Below are 19,626 nucleotides of genomic sequence, written 5' to 3' on the forward strand. Positions count from 1 at the left end.
CTGGCACCACACCCAGGAAATGCCAAGACCTAGGAGACTCAATTCTTCTGATCCTGGTCAGCATCATCTTGCTCACCGTGTGGATCAACGTGGTGACTCTGGTGAGGGCAGGATCTGGGCAGTGTGGTTGGGGGAGCCCTGGGGTCTTGAAGGGGCTGAGATGGGATGGCTGCTGCGGTGTGGCCGGACAAGGGTTGGATTTCAGGGCTCACCCTGATCCCGAACTCCACGCTCCCTTGCTTCCCTCAGCTCTGGATGCATCTGAAGAGATTCTTGCGGGCAGGTTTCAACCGTATTTTCCCCAAAGGTAAGTGGGCGCCAGTGTGGGCTCAGGGGATGTGGGCCTGTCCCCTTTCTTCTATCCCTGCCTTGATTCTCAGCCCCTCAGGAACCCAGGCCCTGTCCCATCTCGCCTTTCCCTGCAGACAAGCAAGCCAGCTGTGGAGGCAGCCATCGCATGCGCTGCTCCGTGGATCCCAAGAACCTGTGTTCAAGAGTTTCTCCCCGCTTCCGCCATCGCCCGAGCTTCCTGCACAGGCACCCAAACCACCTTGAATCCTGGATACCAGAAACGGCTTCTAAGTGCTGCTGGATGCCGCCTCAGTGTGGACGGGCTCGGGCTTCCACGGAGGCTCCACGGGGACTGTGGAAGGAGGGGTTAGTGGGAGCTGGGGAGGCCCCTCCGTTCACAGCCTTAAAGTCCCAAGCCACCTTTAACTCCAGGTGAGAGACATCTTCCAAGCTCCGCAGGATAAGCAAGGTGGACGTGGTTCCACTCTGCCTGCCCCAAGAGAGCAAGACTAAGACCCCAGACTATGACTCAGCCCAGGCCCCAGCCCGGGCCCAGACCTGCCCCCCAGTTCAGCTCCCTGCACATTCTCCTGCCAAGGCCCAGACCTTCTCCTACAAGCACCCCTCTGTGCACGCCCCACCTCAGGCCCAGACTTGCTCCACACTCCACCTCCCTGAGCACACTACCCCCCAGGCCCAGACCCCCTCACCAGCCCTCACCCCTGAGCACAGCCCTGCCCAGGTCCATGGCCCGGAGCATGCCTCAGCCCATACCCCAGCCCAGGCCCAAGCCCAGGCCCCCTCACATGCCTCAGCCCAATTCCTGGGCCACACTTCTCTCTGCACCCTGACCCATGCTCATCTGACCTATACCCATGCCAACACTCTGGTCCCTCCCCCAACTTCTGCCCCTGCTACTACTCCTGCCCTAGCCCCTACGCCAGCCCCTGTCCCGATCTCTGCCACAACCTCTGTCCCAGCACTGGTCATGGCCCTGACGACCCCTCCAGTCCCTTCCACCACCCGTACCCCCATCCTAGATTCTATTCTCTCTACCTTGACTACCTTCGACCAAGGCCTCTCCTCTGGCCATGTGGTCTACTATGCCCGCAGCATAAAGCAGAACTTATTCCATGTGTGTCCCCCTCAGAACTCTGGGTACTCCAGAAATGACTTGGGTACCCTCTCCAGGCCCCAAGAGGGGCATGGTCTGGTGAGCTCTGGTACAGCTGAGCAAACACTGAAGCAATGTAGTGGGGACAGTGCCAAGCCCTCCACAGGGTCCATACTGGGTTACGTGGAGTTGGGGACTATGGAATGGAAGATCCCAAATGATGCCAAAGACAAATTTGTACAGTCCAAGACCTTCACTCACTGTAGCTCCCATCCTTGCCAGTCTGAGAAGAGAAACACGAATCCCCAGACTCCAGTCTACCCCAAGTTCCTGGTGTACTCCAAGGATGCTGCACCTTCTCAACCTTGCTTCCATTCTCCGACCAGTGCCCAGAGCTCACCATGCACCATGCCTCCACCATGCACTCTTTCTCTGCCTCTTGTTTTCCCAGATCCTTTGTCCTTCATCAACACAGCAACCACCAGAAGCCCTCCGCCTTACTACAAGCCCCCAACCTCCAAGTCTCCTCAGTCTGTCCTCTCTCCCCAGGGCCCCATCCCTCCCCAGTTATCCACTACTTCCCAAACCCCAAACCAGCCCCAACCCCCAGAACTTCATGAGAGTCTAGGTCTCAACCAATGCTCTGTCCTCCAAAGGACCCCAGGCCTTACCGGAGACACAGGCCTCCCCAAGAACCCAGGCCTTGCTCAAGATCCAGGCCTCCACGAACTTCGAGGCCTTACCGAAGACCCTTACCTCTGCAAGAATCCAAGCCTTTCCCAAGACTCTGACCTTCAGAAGAATCCAGTCATTACCCAAGATTCTTGGCCACAGAAGAGTCCATGCCATGCCCAAGACTCTGCAGTCAACAAGAGCTCAGTCCTTTGCCAGGAGTCTGATCTCCATAAGAGCCCAGGTCTTGTGCAAACCGCTCGCCTCCATAAGGGCTCAAGCCTTACCCGAGACTCCGGAGACTACAAGAATCCAGGCCTGACCCAAGCTTCTGGAGTCTGCAGGAGCCAAGGCCTTACTCAAGATTCTGACCTCCATAAGAATCCTGGCCTTACCCAAGATGCTGGAATTTACAGGAGCTCAGAACATACCCATGACCCTAACTTCCACGAGGACTCAGGAATTAATCGAGATCCTGGCCCCCATAAGGGTCCAGCCCTTACTCAAGACTCTGGCTTATCCAAGAGACGAGGCCTCCATAACAACTCAGGCCTTATCCCAAACCCTGGCCTCCACAAGAACCCTCTAGGAACTGACTCTGTCCAAGTTTTGGGCCCACGTCAGACCCAAAAGTCATTTATATCTGAGACAGTTCCTCGAAAGGAGGATGCAGGGCAGCACATACCATGGACTTCTGTCCCACCCAGTCACAACTCCTGCTCTGCCAAGGCTCAGGGGGCCTACAATGACCTGCTAACCTCCTCGCAGCGAACAGGCAGCCAAGCCTGGGTGTACCACCCGATACCATCCCCCCAGCCTGCCAGAACTATCGCCAGATGTCTACGCCTCCCAAAACCAGCAGGCACCCGGCTAGGGCATGTGGTCTTTGATGCCCGCCAGAGACAGCAGACAGGGACAAGTGCGAAGCTCTGTCTCCCAGGCGCCTTCATAGGGCCACATCCAACTGCCGGAGTCCAGCTCCAGCGAGTCAAGGGATACCCGAGGGATAGATAGCGTCGGCGAAGGAAATAAATCTATTACACTTCTTAAAGTATCAGCATTGCATGTTTCTCTCTCTTCTTTATTGTTTACAATCACAGGTTTATATATTGTAGTTGATTACATTACCAGGTATGTGACCAAACAATCTTAGCACAATCAAACCTCAAAATGTTCCATAAAGATTTTTTTTTAAAAAAAAAATATCCCCTAGTTTCTAGATGTCCTATTAAAATATTTCCCAAGTTCCCATTAGTCACAGGTTATTTCTTAGTAACCAAGCCAAGCAGTTATATGATTATTTTAGTTGTAAAAGTTGAAGCTACTTGTTCCTATTTCTCTTCTTGCATGGGCAAACTTTTACAATGGTTCCACGAAAATATTTACAATGTACCCTGCATGCCCTTTCTCGTTGTTTCCTTCAACTGAGACAGTGCTTTCTCCCTATCCTAGCAATTAATTCTGCTCTAGGCATTTGCTTTTCTAGAATTAATCTTCCTTTATAATAGAACCATAAATTTCCTATGTCATCAGGAACTCCAGCCCATGGCCATAACTCCATACTAGAGGGTGTTTTTCATAAAAATATCCCTTTAGTTCCAGGCTCTTAATTCTTTACCCATTTCCCTGGGTCTTTAGTGGGTACTTCCCATTCTGTGGTAGTTTCAGGAGGGGGAGTCCTAGAGGAATTTTTCTTTCACGTGGAGCAACATCCCCCCAAAATTGCCCCTATATTTAAACTTATTTTCATAAAACATAACAACAGAGCTGTAGTCCACCTTCCTGGCACGGCGCTGCCTTGCAGTTTCGCCTTCCGTTGCTTCATGACTTTGTCATGGTGCAATGGCTCCAGGATGGCTTCCAACATCCAACAACTCACCGGAGACCATCAAGGAGTGGGGATATCAGTGTGTGATGAGAAACTTAGAAAAAGAGGGGACAGAGAAGCATGAGGAATAAAGAGACAAGAGAAGTGTTCTGTGGACTTTTGAGGACATCCAACCCAGCCCCCTCCCACAGGGCCTGATGAGGACCTAAACTATCCCTGCTTTCCCTCCATCGCTGTCTAGCTAAATCCGTTATCCCCAAGGCCCTAGAGCTGCACTGTCAATTACAGTAGCCACTAGCCAAAGGCCTATTAGAATGTAAATTACTTAAAGTTAAGGAAAATTAATTCTATTAAAAATTAAGTTAAAAAGTTAAAAATTCTCTTCCTCAGGGAACAGAATTTCCCTGACATCCAATTCTGTTCCCTGGCAGTCCAGTTGTTGGGACTTGGCGCTTTCACTGATGTGGCGGTGGTTCAATCCCTGGTCGGGGAATTCAGACCCCGCAAGCTTCATGGCTTGGCCAGAAAAAAACAAAGAAATTCTCTTCCTCAGTGCCATGATCTTCTAAGTGCTCAGTAGCCGCATGGAGCTAGTGGCTACTGCATTGGACGGCACAGATTTAGAACATTTCCATCATCATGAAAAATGCTATTGGAGAGCAGTGCTTTAGAGTTTAGAGCAATTTTCCTTTCCCTGTCACCCACGCCCAGCATCTTAAAGCTCCCCCAGAGCGCAGAGAACTTAGTTCTTTTTAGGGTGGCTCAGAAGCCACCCTCTGGGGAGGAGGTAAGATGTAGGGATGGACACCCAATGCCTGATTTCCCCAGACTGTGAGAAAGAGCCCAGGCTTCAGTTTTCCTCATCTGGTCTCTTGGGTCACGACCAGATGTATGCAAACTTGCCTCCCCCATTCTGGGCTGTGTTTGGGGCTCTTGGTTGATCTGATTTACATTTTAACGGGATCAATGTGGCTGCTCTGTTGAGAACAGTCGGCAGGGGGGCAAAGGATGAAGCAAAGAGGAGGCCTTTGTAATAACTCAGATCTGAGGTAATGGTGGCTTGTACCAGGATGGTAGTGGTAGATGGGATAAGTCATCAGTTTCAGGATATATGTTGAAGGTAGAGCCAATAGGGTTCGGTATGGATTGGATATGGGATGAGAGAGAGGAGAGCTGAGAATGACTCCAAGGGATTTGGCCTGAGCCACAGGAAAGATCGAGTTGTCATTTATGACCTGAGGAAGACTGTGTGGGGAGTCGGTGGTGAGGGAATTAAGTTTGGGACATGTTAAGGTCGAGATGTCTATTGGACACCCAAATGGAGAGGTTAAGTAGGCAGGTGGATACAAGTGTGGAATTTAGGGGAATCAGTCCAGGTTGGAGGTATAAATGTAGGAGTTATTTGCATGCAGTTGGCCCTTCCAAAAGCCTGTGCTTGAGTGGGCTGGAAACACGGTCACTGATTATGCCAGGGAGATTGCTTTCTGGCAAAGCCTAATCCTTCCGCCTTCCCCTCTGTCCCCCAAGTAGAGCAGATGGGGCTCTCGATCTTTGCCCTGCTGACCCTTACTGTGTTCCCGCTGCTGCTGGCAGACAAAGTGCCTGAGACCTCCCTGTCTGTCCCCGTCATTATCAAATACCTCATGTTTACCATGGTCCTCGTCACCTTCTCAGTCATCCTTAACATCGTAGTCCTCAACCTGCACCATCGCTCACCCCACACCCACCAAATGCCCCTTTGGGTCCGTCAGGTAAGAAGATCTCCTCTCCAACCTGTGTTAACTCTCAATCCTAGTATTTGGCTTTTTGTCCAGGTATCGCTCCTCACTCCCACCAACTTTCAACCTTCCCTTTCACAGACCTGAGGGAGAACTACAACTCCTGGTAGAGTGTCAAAGTGCCAAGGTCTTTGGGTGTTGAAATGTTGCCCAATTAATTTTATCCTCCCATCATTAACATTGCGTACATCCCGGACTCTCTTCATCAATACTTCTCTCCTTCGTGGGTCCCAAGGAAGCATTCTCAGGGTTAGGTACTATCAGGGTGGAAGCCCTCAGAACTTTTCTTTCCAGTCAGGATGCCTCCTAACCCCCTTAAGGACTCTTGGGCTGTGTAGTTGCATTTCATCTGTGGGATGCATGCACGCATGCGCAGGAATGGGCACGTGCCGTGGGGGTGGTTGGCGGCTTCCCTTCTGGTCTGAAAGCATAAGAGCCCCCTCCAAGACGGCTCTTCTTCTACTCTGCAGATCTTTATCCACAAACCGTAGCCGCAGCTGCAGCCGCCACCCCTGAAGCCACCAGGGGAGGCCCAAGAATTTAGAAAATTCCCCTCCAGCTGCTCAGGCTTCCGTAGGCCGCATCGCCTCCACGGGATGTCACAGCTGCCTCCGATGCCCTCCTTTAACTGGGAGGACCTGGACTCCTACCTGGAGGAGGAGGACCCACTTTCCTTCCCACAACCCAAGTACCCGTGGGGGTGCTGGGGAGGGCTCTACCGGCAGATGGGTCTGCCCTCCAACGTGGGCCTCTGGGGTCGACAGGGTGGGATCCTGGCCATCCAGCCACCAGCCTGTCTCTACCTGTCGCCCGAGCTGCACCGCATGCCCAAGCGTGTGGAGGCCAAGTCTGAGCTAGGGCTGCAGTCCTTCGGGGCCCCTTGCTCGCCATCCCGCATCTGGGGCAATGTGGATGCTGACCAGTGGACCTCGTCTCCACCACTTACCCGACGGCTGCCCCCTAACAGCTCGTGGGCCCCTGGGGGGTACAGAACTTACCCCTCAGGGGGCCATCTCCCGTATGACTCCTGGGATCAGCGGCGGCGTGGTCTGGAGGGCTCTGAGCCTCCATCAGCTCTGGTGCCTCAGGGCTACCGGCCCGAAGCCTGGCAGCGCAACTCCCCACCGGCCCACGGACGGAGCCTCCACAGCTGTGCTCACAGCCAGCCCAACCACAGCCCGCGCCACTCCACGGGACACTTGAACTACTCCCGGGATCCCCACGAGGTGCGGCGCTGGGCAGCCGAATGGGCAGAGATGCTGCCTGTGCGGCACCCTCTGGCCGCCTCCGCCTCCCTCACGGTGCTGGCCGAGGCCTCTACCAGCGGGCCTCGGATCCCAGCTCAGCGCTGCTCCTCCGCCCCTCCCAGACTCTGCCCGACGTCCAGGCTACCGAACACCCTCCACCCCCGCCCACCTTCATGCCACTCAGCCGGAACCCAGGGGGAAATGCCAACTACCAGGTGTATGACAGCCTGGAGTTGAAGCGGCAAGTGCAGGAAGCCAAGCGCGGGCCAACTCGCTGCTACCTTCCACCTCGGCCTCGAGGCCCTCTCTGCACGGAAGCCAGACTGGGAAAATGAACTGGCCAGCAGCTAATGGGGGCGGGTGGGGAGCGGCAGGGCATGGAGAGAGGAATAAAGAGCGCCATGGTCCAGAAAACATTGGCGGTCTGTGGCTTGGAAGCGCCACTCCTTCTGCCAGCTTGGGTCCCTGCCTTTGGCTTCCTGCAATAAGAAGCCAGTGTCCCCTTCTGGGCCTGAGGGTCCCCTTGGTTTAGTGGCCACAGTCCTGCCAGCAGGCCCCTCCTGGTCCGATACCATGCACTAAGTAGATCTGCAGCTGCAGTCTCCAAACCACTGGTCTCCGGGCACCTCCTCTGTGTCTCAGCTGTCCCTGTCCCCAAAGAGCCTCAAACAAGAAGCTGCTTCCAAACTGGGAGGTTCCACATCTGGGCAGGTCCAGCTCCACAGCCAGTGAAGGGCATGAAGAAGGCTGAGGCTCTGGACTCCAGCCAGGCCTTCCGCAGGGCTCTGAGGCCAAGGTCTTTCTAGTCTCAGGAGGGGCCAAGAGATGGAATGTGACACTTGAACAAGTGAGTCAGTGGGCGGTGAGCGAATGTTTGACAGCTCGAGGGGAGGTGTGCCGGCCTCCGGCCTCCGGGCCCTGTTTGGCTGTCCAGGCTCAGCTTACCTCACCCGGGGAACCATGGAATGCCACGCCTGGCCCTCCTTTTCGTCCCCCTCCCTCACTGTGACGCCACCACCTGCCCCATTATGACCCAGTCTGTCTCCCAGTATACATATACGGAGGCCAGCGGACCCAGGCAGCCCTGGGACCCCCGGCCATGGCTGAGCAAACCCATTACCTAGCCGAGGCGTGCTCTGGCACCACACCCAGGAAATGCCAAGACCTAGGAGACTCAATTCTTCTGATCCTGGTCAGCATCATCTTGCTCACCGTGTGGATCAACGTGGTGACTCTGGTGAGGGCAGGATCTGGGCAGTGTGGTTGGGGGAGCCCTGGGGTCTTGAAGGGGCTGAGATGGGATGGCTGCTGCGGTGTGGCCGGACAAGGGTTGGATTTCAGGGCTCACCCTGATCCCGAACTCCACGCTCCCTTGCTTCCCTCAGCTCTGGATGCATCTGAAGAGATTCTTGCGGGCAGGTTTCAACCGTATTTTCCCCAAAGGTAAGTGGGCGCCAGTGTGGGCTCAGGGGATGTGGGCCTGTCCCCTTTCTTCTATCCCTGCCTTGATTCTCAGCCCCTCAGGAACCCAGGCCCTGTCCCATCTCGCCTTTCCCTGCAGACAAGCAAGCCAGCTGTGGAGGCAGCCATCGCATGCGCTGCTCCGTGGATCCCAAGAACCTGTGTTCAAGAGTTTCTCCCCGCTTCCGCCATCGCCCGAGCTTCCTGCACAGGCACCCAAACCACCTTGAATCCTGGATACCAGAAACGGCTTCTAAGTGCTGCTGGATGCCGCCTCAGTGTGGACGGGCTCGGGCTTCCACGGAGGCTCCACGGGGACTGTGGAAGGAGGGGTTAGTGGGAGCTGGGGAGACCCCTCCGTTCACAGCCTTAAAGTCCCAAGCCACCTTTAACTCTAGGTGAGAGACATCTTCCAAGCTCCGCAGGATAAGCAAGGTGGACGTGGTTCCACTCTGCCTGCCCCAAGAGAGCAAGACTAAGACCCCAGACTATGACTCAGCCCAGGCCCCAGCCCGGGCCCAGACCTGCCCCCCAGTTCAGCTCCCTGCGCATTCTCCTGCCAAGGCCCAGACCTTCTCCTACAAGCACCCCTCTGTGCACGCCCCACCTCAGGCCCAGACTTGCTCCACACTCCACCTCCCTGAGCACACTACCCCCCCAGGCCCAGACCCCCTCACCAGCCCTCACCCCTGAGCACAGCCCTGCCCAGGTCCATGGCCCGGAGCATGCCTCAGCCCATACCCCAGCCCAGGCCCAAGCCCAGGCCCCCTCACATGCCTCAGCCCAATTCCTGGGCCACACTTCTCTCTGCACCCTGACCCATGCTCATCTGACCTATACCCATGCCAACACTCTGGTCCCTCCCCCAACTTCTGCCCCTGCTACTACTCCTGCCCTAGCCCCTACGCCAGCCCCTGTCCCGATCTCTGCCACAACCTCTGTCCCAGCACTGGTCATGGCCCTGACGACCCCTCCAGTCCCTTCCACCACCCGTACCCCCATCCTAGATTCTATTCTCTCTACCTTGACTACCTTCGACCAAGGCCTCTCCTCTGGCCATGTGGTCTACTATGCCCGCAGCATAAAGCAGAACTTATTCCATGTGTGTCCCCCTCAGAACTCTGGGTACTCCAGAAATGACTTGGGTACCCTCTCCAGGCCCCAAGAGGGGCATGGTCTGGTGAGCTCTGGTACAGCTGAGCAAACACTGAAGCAATGTAGTGGGGACAGTGCCAAGCCCTCCACAGGGTCCATACTGGGTTACGTGGAGTTGGGGACTATGGAATGGAAGATCCCAAATGATGCCAAAGACAAATTTGTACAGTCCAAGACCTTCACTCACTGTAGCTCCCATCCTTGCCAGTCTGAGAAGAGAAACACGAATCCCCAGACTCCAGTCTACCCCAAGTTCCTGGTGTACTCCAAGGATGCTGCACCTTCTCAACCTTGCTTCCATTCTCCGACCAGTGCCCAGAGCTCACCATGCACCATGCCTCCACCATGCACTCTTTCTCTGCCTCTTGTTTTCCCAGATCCTTTGTCCTTCATCAACACAGCAACCACCAGAAGCCCTCCGCCTTACTACAAACCCCCAACCTCCAAGTCTCCTCAGTCTGTCCTCTCTCCCCAGGGCCCCATCCCTCCCCAGTTATCCACTACTTCCCAAACCCCAAACCAGCCCCAACCCCCAGAACTTCATGAGAGTCTAGGTCTCAACCAATGCTCTGTCCTCCAAAGGACCCCAGGCCTTACCGGAGACACAGGCCTCCCCAAGAACCCAGGCCTTGCTCAAGATCCAGGCCTCCACGAACTTCGAGGCCTTACCGAAGACCCTTACCTCTGCAAGAATCCAAGCCTTTCCCAAGACTCTGACCTTCAGAAGAATCCAGTCATTACCCAAGATTCTTGGCCACAGAAGAGTCCATGCCATGCCCAAGACTCTGCAGTCAACAAGAGCTCAGTCCTTTGCCAGGAGTCTGATCTCCATAAGAGCCCAGGTCTTGTGCAAACCGCTCGCCTCCATAAGGGCTCAAGCCTTACCCGAGACTCCGGAGACTACAAGAATCCAGGCCTGACCCAAGCTTCTGGAGTCTGCAGGAGCCAAGGCCTTACTCAAGATTCTGACCTCCATAAGAATCCTGGCCTTACCCAAGATGCTGGAATTTACAGGAGCTCAGAACATACCCATGACCCTAACTTCCACGAGGACTCAGGAATTAATCGAGATCCTGGCCCCCATAAGGGTCCAGCCCTTACTCAAGACTCTGGCTTATCCAAGAGACGAGGCCTCCATAACAACTCAGGCCTTATCCCAAACCCTGGCCTCCACAAGAACCCTCTAGGAACTGACTCTGTCCAAGTTTTGGGCCCACGTCAGACCCAAAAGTCATTTATATCTGAGACAGTTCCTCGAAAGGAGGATGCAGGGCAGCACATACCATGGACTTCTGTCCCACCCAGTCACAACTCCTGCTCTGCCAAGGCTCAGGGGGCCTACAATGACCTGCTAACCTCCTCGCAGCGAACAGGCAGCCAAGCCTGGGTGTACCACCCGATACCATCCCCCCAGCCTGCCAGAACTATCGCCAGATGTCTACGCCTCCCAAAACCAGCAGGCACCCGGCTAGGGCATGTGGTCTTTGATGCCCGCCAGAGACAGCAGACAGGGACAAGTGCGAAGCTCTGTCTCCCAGGCGCCTTCATAGGGCCACATCCAACTGCCGGAGTCCAGCTCCAGCGAGTCAAGGGATACCCGAGGGATAGATAGCGTCGGCGAAGGAAATAAATCTATTACACTTCTTAAAGTATCAGCATTGCATGTTTCTCTCTCTTCTTTATTGTTTACAATCACAGGTTTATATATTGTAGTTGATTACATTACCAGGTATGTGACCAAACAATCTTAGCACAATCAAACCTCAAAATGTTCCATAAAGATTTTTTTTTTTAAAAAAAAATATCCCCTAGTTTCTAGATGTCCTATTAAAATATTTCCCAAGTTCCCATTACTCACAGGTTATTTCTTAGTAACCAAGCCAAGCAGTTATATGATTATTTTAGTTGTAAAAGTTGAAGCTACTTGTTCCTATTTCTCTTCTTGCATGGGCAACCTTTTACAATGGTTCCACGAAAATATTTACAATGTACCCTGCATGCCCTTTCTCGTTGTTTCCTTCAACTGAGACAGTGCTTTCTCCCTATCCTAGCAACTAATTCTGCTCTAGGCATTTGCTTTTCTAGAATTAATCTTCCTTTATAATAGAACCATAAATTTCCTATGTCATCAGGAACTCCAGCCCATGGCCATAACTCCATACTAGAGGGTGTTTTTCATAAAAATATCCCTTTAGTTCCAGGCTCTTAATTCTTTACCCATTTCCCTGGGTCTTTAGTGGGTACTTCCCATTCTGTGGTAGTTTCAGGAGGGGGAGTCCTAGAGGAATTTTTCTTTCACGTGGAGCAACATCCCCCCAAAATTGCCCCTATATTTAAACTTATTATCATAAAACATAACAACAGAGCTGTAGTCCACCTTCCTGGCACGGCACTGCCTTGCAGTTTCGCCTTCCGTTGCTTCATGACTTTGTCATGGTGCAATGGCTCCAGGATGGCTTCCAACATCCAACAACTCACCGGAGACCATCAAGGAGTGGGGATATCAGTGTGTGATGAGAAACTTAGAAAAAGAGGGGACAGAGAAGCATGAGGAATAAAGAGACAAGAGAAGTGTTCTGTGGACTTTTGAGGACATCCAACCCAGCCCCCTCCCACAGGGCCTGATGAGGACCTAAACTATCCCTGCTTTCCCTCCATCGCTGTCTAGCTAAATCCGTTATCCCCAAGGCCCTAGAGCTGCACTGTCAATTACAGTAGCCACTAGCCAAAGGCCTATTAGAATGTAAATTACTTAAAGTTAAGGAAAATTAATTCTATTAAAAATTAAGTTAAAAAGTTAAAAATTCTCTTCCTCAGGGAACAGAATTTCCCTGACATCCAATTCTGTTCCCTGGCAGTCCAGTTGTTGGGACTTGGCGCTTTCACTGATGTGGCGGTGGTTCAATCCCTGGTCGGGGAATTCAGACCCCGCAAGCTTCATGGCTTGGCCAGAAAAAAAAAAAGAAATTCTCTTCCTCAGTGCCATGATCTTCTAAGTGCTCAGTAGCCGCATGGAGCTAGTGGCTACTGCATTGGACGGCACAGATTTAGAACATTTCCATCATCATGAAAAATGCTATTGGAGAGCAGTGCTTTAGAGTTTAGAGCAATTTTCCTTTCCCTGTCACCCACGCCCAGCATCTTAAAGCTCCCCCAGAGCGCAGAGAACTTAGTTCTTTTTAGGGTGGCTCAGAAGCCACCCTCTGGGGAGGAGGTAAGATGTAGGGATGGACACCCAATGCCTGATTTCCCCAGACTGTGAGAAAGAGCCCAGGCTTCAGTTTTCCTCATCTGGTCTCTTGGGTCACGACCAGATGTATGCAAACTTGCCTCCCCCATTCTGGGCTGTGTTTGGGGCTCTTGGTTGATCTGATTTACATTTTAACGGGATCAATGTGGCTGCTCTGTTGAGAACAGTCGGCAGGGGGGCAAAGGATGAAGCAAAGAGGAGGCCTTTGTAATAACTCAGATCTGAGGTAATGGTGGCTTGTACCAGGATGGTAGTGGTAGATGGGATAAGTCATCAGTTTCAGGATATATGTTGAAGGTAGAGCCAATAGGGTTCGGTATGGATTGGATATGGGATGAGAGAGAGGAGAGCTGAGAATGACTCCAAGGGATTTGGCCTGAGCCACAGGAAAGATCGAGTTGTCATTTATGACCTGAGGAAGACTGTGTGGGGAGTCGGTGGTGAGGGAATTAAGTTTGGGACATGTTAAGGTCGAGATGTCTATTGGACACCCAAATGGAGAGGTTAAGTAGGCAGGTGGATACAAGTGTGGAATTTAGGGGAATCAGTCCAGGTTGGAGGTATAAATGTAGGAGTTATTTGCATGCAGTTGGCCCTTCCAAAAGCCTGTGCTTGAGTGGGCTGGAAACACGGTCACTGATTATGCCAGGGAGATTGCTTTCTGGCAAAGCCTAATCCTTCCGCCTTCCCCTCTGTCCCCCAAGTAGAGCAGATGGGGCTCTCGATCTTTGCCCTGCTGACCCTTACTGTGTTCCCGCTGCTGCTGGCAGACAAAGTGCCTGAGACCTCCCTGTCTGTCCCCGTCATTATCAAATACCTCATGTTTACCATGGTCCTCGTCACCTTCTCAGTCATCCTTAACATCGTAGTCCTCAACCTGCACCATCGCTCACCCCACACCCACCAAATGCCCCTTTGGGTCCGTCAGGTAAGAAGATCTCCTCTCCAACCTGTGTTAACTCTCAATCCTAGTATTTGGCTTTTTGTCCAGGTATCGCTCCTCACTCCCACCAACTTTCAACCTTCCCTTTCACAGACCTGAGGGAGAACTACAACTCCTGGTAGAGTGTCAAAGTGCCAAGGTCTTTGGGTGTTGAAATGTTGCCCAATTAATTTTATCCTCCCATCATTAACATTGCGTACATCCCGGACTCTCTTCATCAATACTTCTCTCCTTCGTGGGTCCCAAGGAAGCATTCTCAGGGTTAGGTACTATCAGGGTGGAAGCCCTCAGAACTTTTCTTTCCAGTCAGGATGCCTCCTAACCCCCTTAAGGACTCTTGGGCTGTGTAGTTGCATTTCATCTGTGGGATGCATGCACGCATGCGCAGGAATGGGCACGTGCCGTGGGGGTGGTTGGCGGCTTCCCTTCTGGTCTGAAAGCATAAGAGCCCCCTCCAAGACGGCTCTTCTTCTACTCTGCAGATCTTTATCCACAAACCGTAGCCGCAGCTGCAGCCGCCACCCCTGAAGCCACCAGGGGAGGCCCAAGAATTTAGAAAATTCCCCTCCAGCTGCTCAGGCTTCCGTAGGCCGCATCGCCTCCACGGGATGTCACAGCTGCCTCCGATGCCCTCCTTTAACTGGGAGGACCTGGACTCCTACCTGGAGGAGGAGGACCCACTTTCCTTCCCACAACCCAAGTACCCGTGGGGGTGCTGGGGAGGGCTCTACCGGCAGATGGGTCTGCCCTCCAACGTGGGCCTCTGGGGTCGACAGGGTGGGATCCTGGCCATCCAGCCACCAGCCTGTCTCTACCTGTCGCCCGAGCTGCACCGCATGCCCAAGCGTGTGGAGGCCAAGTCTGAGCTAGGGCTGCAGTCCTTCGGGGCCCCTTGCTCGCCATCCCGCATCTGGGGCAATGTGGATGCTGACCAGTGGACCTCGTCTCCACCACTTACCCGACGGCTGCCCCCTAACACCTCGTGGGCCCCTGGGGGGTACAGAACTTACCCCTCAGGGGGCCATCTCCCGTATGACTCCTGGGATCAGCGGCGGCGTGGTCTGGAGGGCTCTGAGCCTCCATCAGCTCTGGTGCCTCAGGGCTACCGGCCCGAAGCCTGGCAGCGCAACTCCCCACCGGCCCACGGACGGAGCCTCCACAGCTGTGCTCACAGCCAGCCCAACCACAGCCCGCGCCACTCCACGGGACACTTGAACTACTCCCGGGATCCCCACGAGGTGCGGCGCTGGGCAGCCGAATGGGCAGAGATGCTGCCTGTGCGGCACCCTCTGGCCGCCTCCGCCTCCCTCACGGTGCTGGCCGAGGCCTCTACCAGCGGGCCTCGGATCCCAGCTCAGCGCTGCTCCTCCGCCCCTCCCAGACTCTGCCCGACGTCCAGGCTACCGAACACCCTCCACCCCCGCCCACCTTCATGCCACTCAGCCGGAACCCAGGGGGAAATGCCAACTACCAGGTGTATGACAGCCTGGAGTTGAAGCGGCAAGTGCAGGAAGCCAAGCGCGGGCCAACTCGCTGCTACCTTCCACCTCGGCCTCGAGGCCCTCTCTGCACGGAAGCCAGACTGGGAAAATGAACTGGCCAGCAGCTAATGGGGGCGGGTGGGGAGCGGCAGGGCATGGAGAGAGGAATAAAGAGCGCCATGGTCCAGAAAACATTGGCGGTCTGTGGCTTGGAAGCGCCACTCCTTCTGCCAGCTTGGGTCCCTGCCTTTGGCTTCCTGCAATAAGAAGCCAGTGTCCCCTTCTGGGCCTGAGGGTCCCCTTGGTTTAGTGGCCACAGTCCTGCCAGCAGGCCCCTCCTGGTCCGATACCATGCACTAAGTAGATCTGCAGCTGCAGTCTCCAAACCACTGGTCTCCGGGCACCTCCTCTGTGTCTCAGCTGTCCCTGTCCCCAAAGAGCCTCAAACAAGAAGCTGCTTCCAAACTGGGAGGTTCCACATCTGGGCAGGTCCAGCTCCACAGCCAGTGAAGGGCATGAAGAAGGCTGAGGCTCTGGACTCCAGCCAGGCCTTCCGCAGGGCTCTGAGGCCAAGGTCTTTCTAGTCTCAGGAGGGGCCAAGAGATGGAATGTGACACTTGAACAAGTGAGTCAGTGGGCGGTGAGCGAATGTTTGACAGCTCGAGGGGAGGTGTGCCGGCCTCCGGCCTCCGGGCCCTGTTTGGCTGTCCAGGCTCAGCTTACCTCACCCGGGGAACCATGGAATGCCACGCCTGGCCCTCCTTTTCGTCCCCCTCCCTCACTGTGACGCCACCACCTGCCCCATTATGACCCAGTCTGTCTCCCAGTATACATATACGGAGGCCAGCGGACCCAGGCAGCCCTGGGACCCCCGGCCATGGCTGAGCAAACCCATTACCTAGCCGAGGCGTGCTCTGGCACCACACCCAGGAAATGCCAAGACCTAGGAGACTCAATTCTTCTGATCCTGGTCAGCATCATCTTGCTCACCGTGTGGATCAACGTGGTGACTCTGGTGAGGGCAGGATCTGGGCAGTGTGGTTGGGGGAGCCCTGGGGTCTTGAAGGGGCTGAGATGGGATGGCTGCTGCGGTGTGGCCGGACAAGGGTTGGATTTCAGGGCTCACCCTGATCCCGAACTCCACGCTCCCTTGCTTCCCTCAGCTCTGGATGCATCTGAAGAGATTCTTGCGGGCAGGTTTCAACCGTATTTTCCCCAAAGGTAAGTGGGCGCCAGTGTGGGCTCAGGGGATGTGGGCCTGTCCCCTTTCTTCTATCCCTGCCTTGATTCTCAGCCCCTCAGGAACCCAGGCCCTGTCCCATCTCGCCTTTCCCTGCAGACAAGCAAGCCAGCTGTGGAGGCAGCCATCGCATGCGCTGCTCCGTGGATCCCAAGAACCTGTGTTCAAGAGTTTCTCCCCGCTTCCGCCATCGCCCGAGCTTCCTGCACAGGCACCCAAACCACCTTGAATCCTGGATACCAGAAACGGCTTCTAAGTGCTGCTGGATGCCGCCTCAGTGTGGACGGGCTCGGGCTTCCACGGAGGCTCCACGGGGACTGTGGAAGGAGGGGTTAGTGGGAGCTGGGGAGGCCCCTCCGTTCACAGCCTTAAAGTCCCAAGCCACCTTTAACTCCAGGTGAGAGACATCTTCCAAGCTCCGCAGGATAAGCAAGGTGGACGTGGTTCCACTCTGCCTGCCCCAAGAGAGCAAGACTAAGACCCCAGACTATGACTCAGCCCAGGCCCCAGCCCGGGCCCAGACCTGCCCCCCAGTTCAGCTCCCTGCACATTCTCCTGCCAAGGCCCAGACCTTCTCCTACAAGCACCCCTCTGTGCACGCCCCACCTCAGGCCCAGACTTGCTCCACACTCCACCTCCCTGAGCACACTACCCCCCCAGGCCCAGACCCCCTCACCAGCCCTCACCCCTGAGCACAGCCCTGCCCAGGTCCATGGCCCGGAGCATGCCTCAGCCCATACCCCAGCCCAGGCCCAAGCCCAGGCCCCCTCACATGCCTCAGCCCAATTCCTGGGCCACACTTCTCTCTGCACCCTGACCCATGCTCATCTGACCTATACCCATGCCAACACTCTGGTCCCTCCCCCAACTTCTGCCCCTGCTACTACTCCTGCCCTAGCCCCTACGCCAGCCCCTGTCCCGATCTCTGCCACAACCTCTGTCCCAGCACTGGTCATGGCCCTGACGACCCCTCCAGTCCCTTCCACCACCCGTACCCCCATCCTAGATTCTATTCTCTCTACCTTGACTACCTTCGACCAAGGCCTCTCCTCTGGCCATGTGGTCTACTATGCCCGCAGCATAAAGCAGAACTTATTCCATGTGTGTCCCCCTCAGAACTCTGGGTACTCCAGAAATGACTTGGGTACCCTCTCCAGGCCCCAAGAGGGGCATGGTCTGGTGAGCTCTGGTACAGCTGAGCAAACACTGAAGCAATGTAGTGGGGACAGTGCCAAGCCCTCCACAGGGTCCATACTGGGTTACGTGGAGTTGGGGACTATGGAATGGAAGATCCCAAATGATGCCAAAGACAAATTTGTACAGTCCAAGACCTTCACTCACTGTAGCTCCCATCCTTGCCAGTCTGAGAAGAGAAACACGGATCCCCAGACTCCAGTCTACCCCAAGTTCCTGGTGTACTCCAAGGATGCTGCACCTTCTCAACCTTGCTTCCATTCTCCGACCAGTGCCCAGAGCTCACCATGCACCATGCCTCCACCATGCACTCTTTCTCTGCCTCTTGTTTTCCCAGATCCTTTGTCCTTCATCAACACAGCAACCACCAGAAGCCCTCCGCCTTACTACAAGCCCCCAACCTCCAAGTCTCCTCAGTCTGTCCTCTCTCCCCAGGGCCCCATCCCTCCCCAGTTATCCACTACTTCCCAAACCCCAAACCAGCCCCAACCCCCAGAACTTCATGAGAGTCTAGGTCTCAACCAATGCTCTGTCCTCCAAAGGACCCCAGGCCTTACCGGAGACACAGGCCTCCCCAAGAACCCAGGCCTTGCTCAAGATCCAGGCCTCCACGAACTTCGAGGCCTTACCGAAGACCCTTACCTCTGCAAGAATCCAAGCCTTTCCCAAGACTCTGACCTTCAGAAGAATCCAGTCATTACCCAAGATTCTTGGCCACAGAAGAGTCCATGCCATGCCCAAGACTCTGCAGTCAACAAGAGCTCAGTCCTTTGCCAGGAGTCTGATCTCCATAAGAGCCCAGGTCTTGTGCAAACCGCTCGCCTCCATAAGGGCTCAAGCCTTACCCGAGACTCCGGAGACTACAAGAATCCAGGCCTGACCCAAGCTTCTGGAGTCTGCAGGAGCCAAGGCCTTACTCAAGATTCTGACCTCCATAAGAATCCTGGCCTTACCCAAGATGCTGGAATTTACAGGAGCTCAGAACATACCCATGACCCTAACTTCCACGAGGACTCAGGAATTAATCGAGATCCTGGCCCCCATAAGGGTCCAGCCCTTACTCAAGACTCTGGCTTATCCAAGAGACGAGGCCTCCATAACAACTCAGGCCTTATCCCAAACCCTGGCCTCCACAAGAACCCTCTAGGAACTGACTCTGTCCAAGTTTTGGGCCCACGTCAGACCCAAAAGTCATTTATATCTGAGACAGTTCCTCGAAAGGAGGATGCAGGGCAGCACATACCATGGACTTCTGTCCCACCCAGTCACAACTCCTGCTCTGCCAAGGCTCAGGGGGCCTACAATGACCTGCTAACCTCCTCGCAGCGAACAGGCAGCCAAGCCTGGGTGTACCACCCGATACCATCCCCCCAGCCTGCCAGAACTATCGCCAGATGTCTACGCCTCCCAAAACCAGCAGGCACCCGGCTAGGGCATGTGGTCTTTGATGCCCGCCAGAGACAGCAGACAGGGACAAGTGCGAAGCTCTGTCTCCCAGGCGCCTTCATAGGGCCACATCCAACTGCCGGAGTCCAGCTCCAGCGAGTCAAGGGATACCCGAGGGATAGATAGCGTCGGCGAAGGAAATAAATCTATTACACTTCTTAAAGTATCAGCATTGCATGTTTCTCTCTCTTCTTTATTGTTTACAATCACAGGTTTATATATTGTAGTTGATTACATTACCAGGTATGTGACCAAACAATCTTAGCACAATCAAACCTCAAAATGTTCCATAAAGATTTTTTTTTTTAAATATCCCCTAGTTTCTAGATGTCCTATTAAAGTATTTCCCAAGTTCCCATTAGTCACAGGTTATTTCTTAGTAACCAAGCCAAGCAGTTATATGATTATTTTAGTTGTAAAAGTTGAAGCTACTTGTTCCTATTTCTCTTCTTGCATGGGCAACCTTTTACAATGGTTCCACGAAAATATTTACAATGTACCCTGCATGCCCTTTCTCGTTGTTTCC

General features: G+C 54.4%; 1 protein-coding gene and 2 pseudogenes across 3 annotated transcripts; all 3 read left to right on the forward strand.

Annotated features, from left to right (window-relative positions):
* The first annotated feature begins 6,200 nt into the window (after positions 1 to 6,200).
* On the forward strand, positions 6,201 to 8,656 carry LOC309793158 (uncharacterized protein SPEM2-like; annotated as a pseudogene). Its single transcript has one exon. The product of its transcript is annotated as an uncharacterized protein SPEM2-like (transcript).
* Positions 8,657 to 14,253: 5,597 nt separating this feature from the next.
* LOC309793156 (uncharacterized protein SPEM2-like) lies at positions 14,254 to 17,105 on the forward strand (annotated as a pseudogene). Its single transcript has one exon. The product of its transcript is annotated as an uncharacterized protein SPEM2-like (transcript).
* A 199-nt stretch (positions 17,106 to 17,304) lies between these two features.
* On the forward strand, positions 17,305 to 19,311 carry LOC309793151 (uncharacterized protein). The gene has a single exon (XM_082603494.1). It carries the CDS (start codon positions 17,415 to 17,417, stop codon positions 19,224 to 19,226), a length of 1,812 nt encoding a protein of 603 aa, XP_082459620.1. The 5' UTR covers positions 17,305 to 17,414; the 3' UTR covers positions 19,227 to 19,311.
* The last annotated feature ends 315 nt before the right edge of the window (positions 19,312 to 19,626 follow it).

This window comes from Mesoplodon mirus (assembly GCF_964341445.2).
Source record: "Mesoplodon mirus genome assembly, chromosome: 18".
NCBI lineage: Eukaryota > Metazoa > Chordata > Mammalia > Artiodactyla > Ziphiidae > Mesoplodon > Mesoplodon mirus.

Excerpts from the sequence above, each read along its gene's own strand:
- LOC309793151 (XM_082603494.1), top strand. The coding sequence starts at position 17,415 with ATGGCCCTGACGACCCCTCCAGTCCCTTCCACCACCCGTACCCCCATC.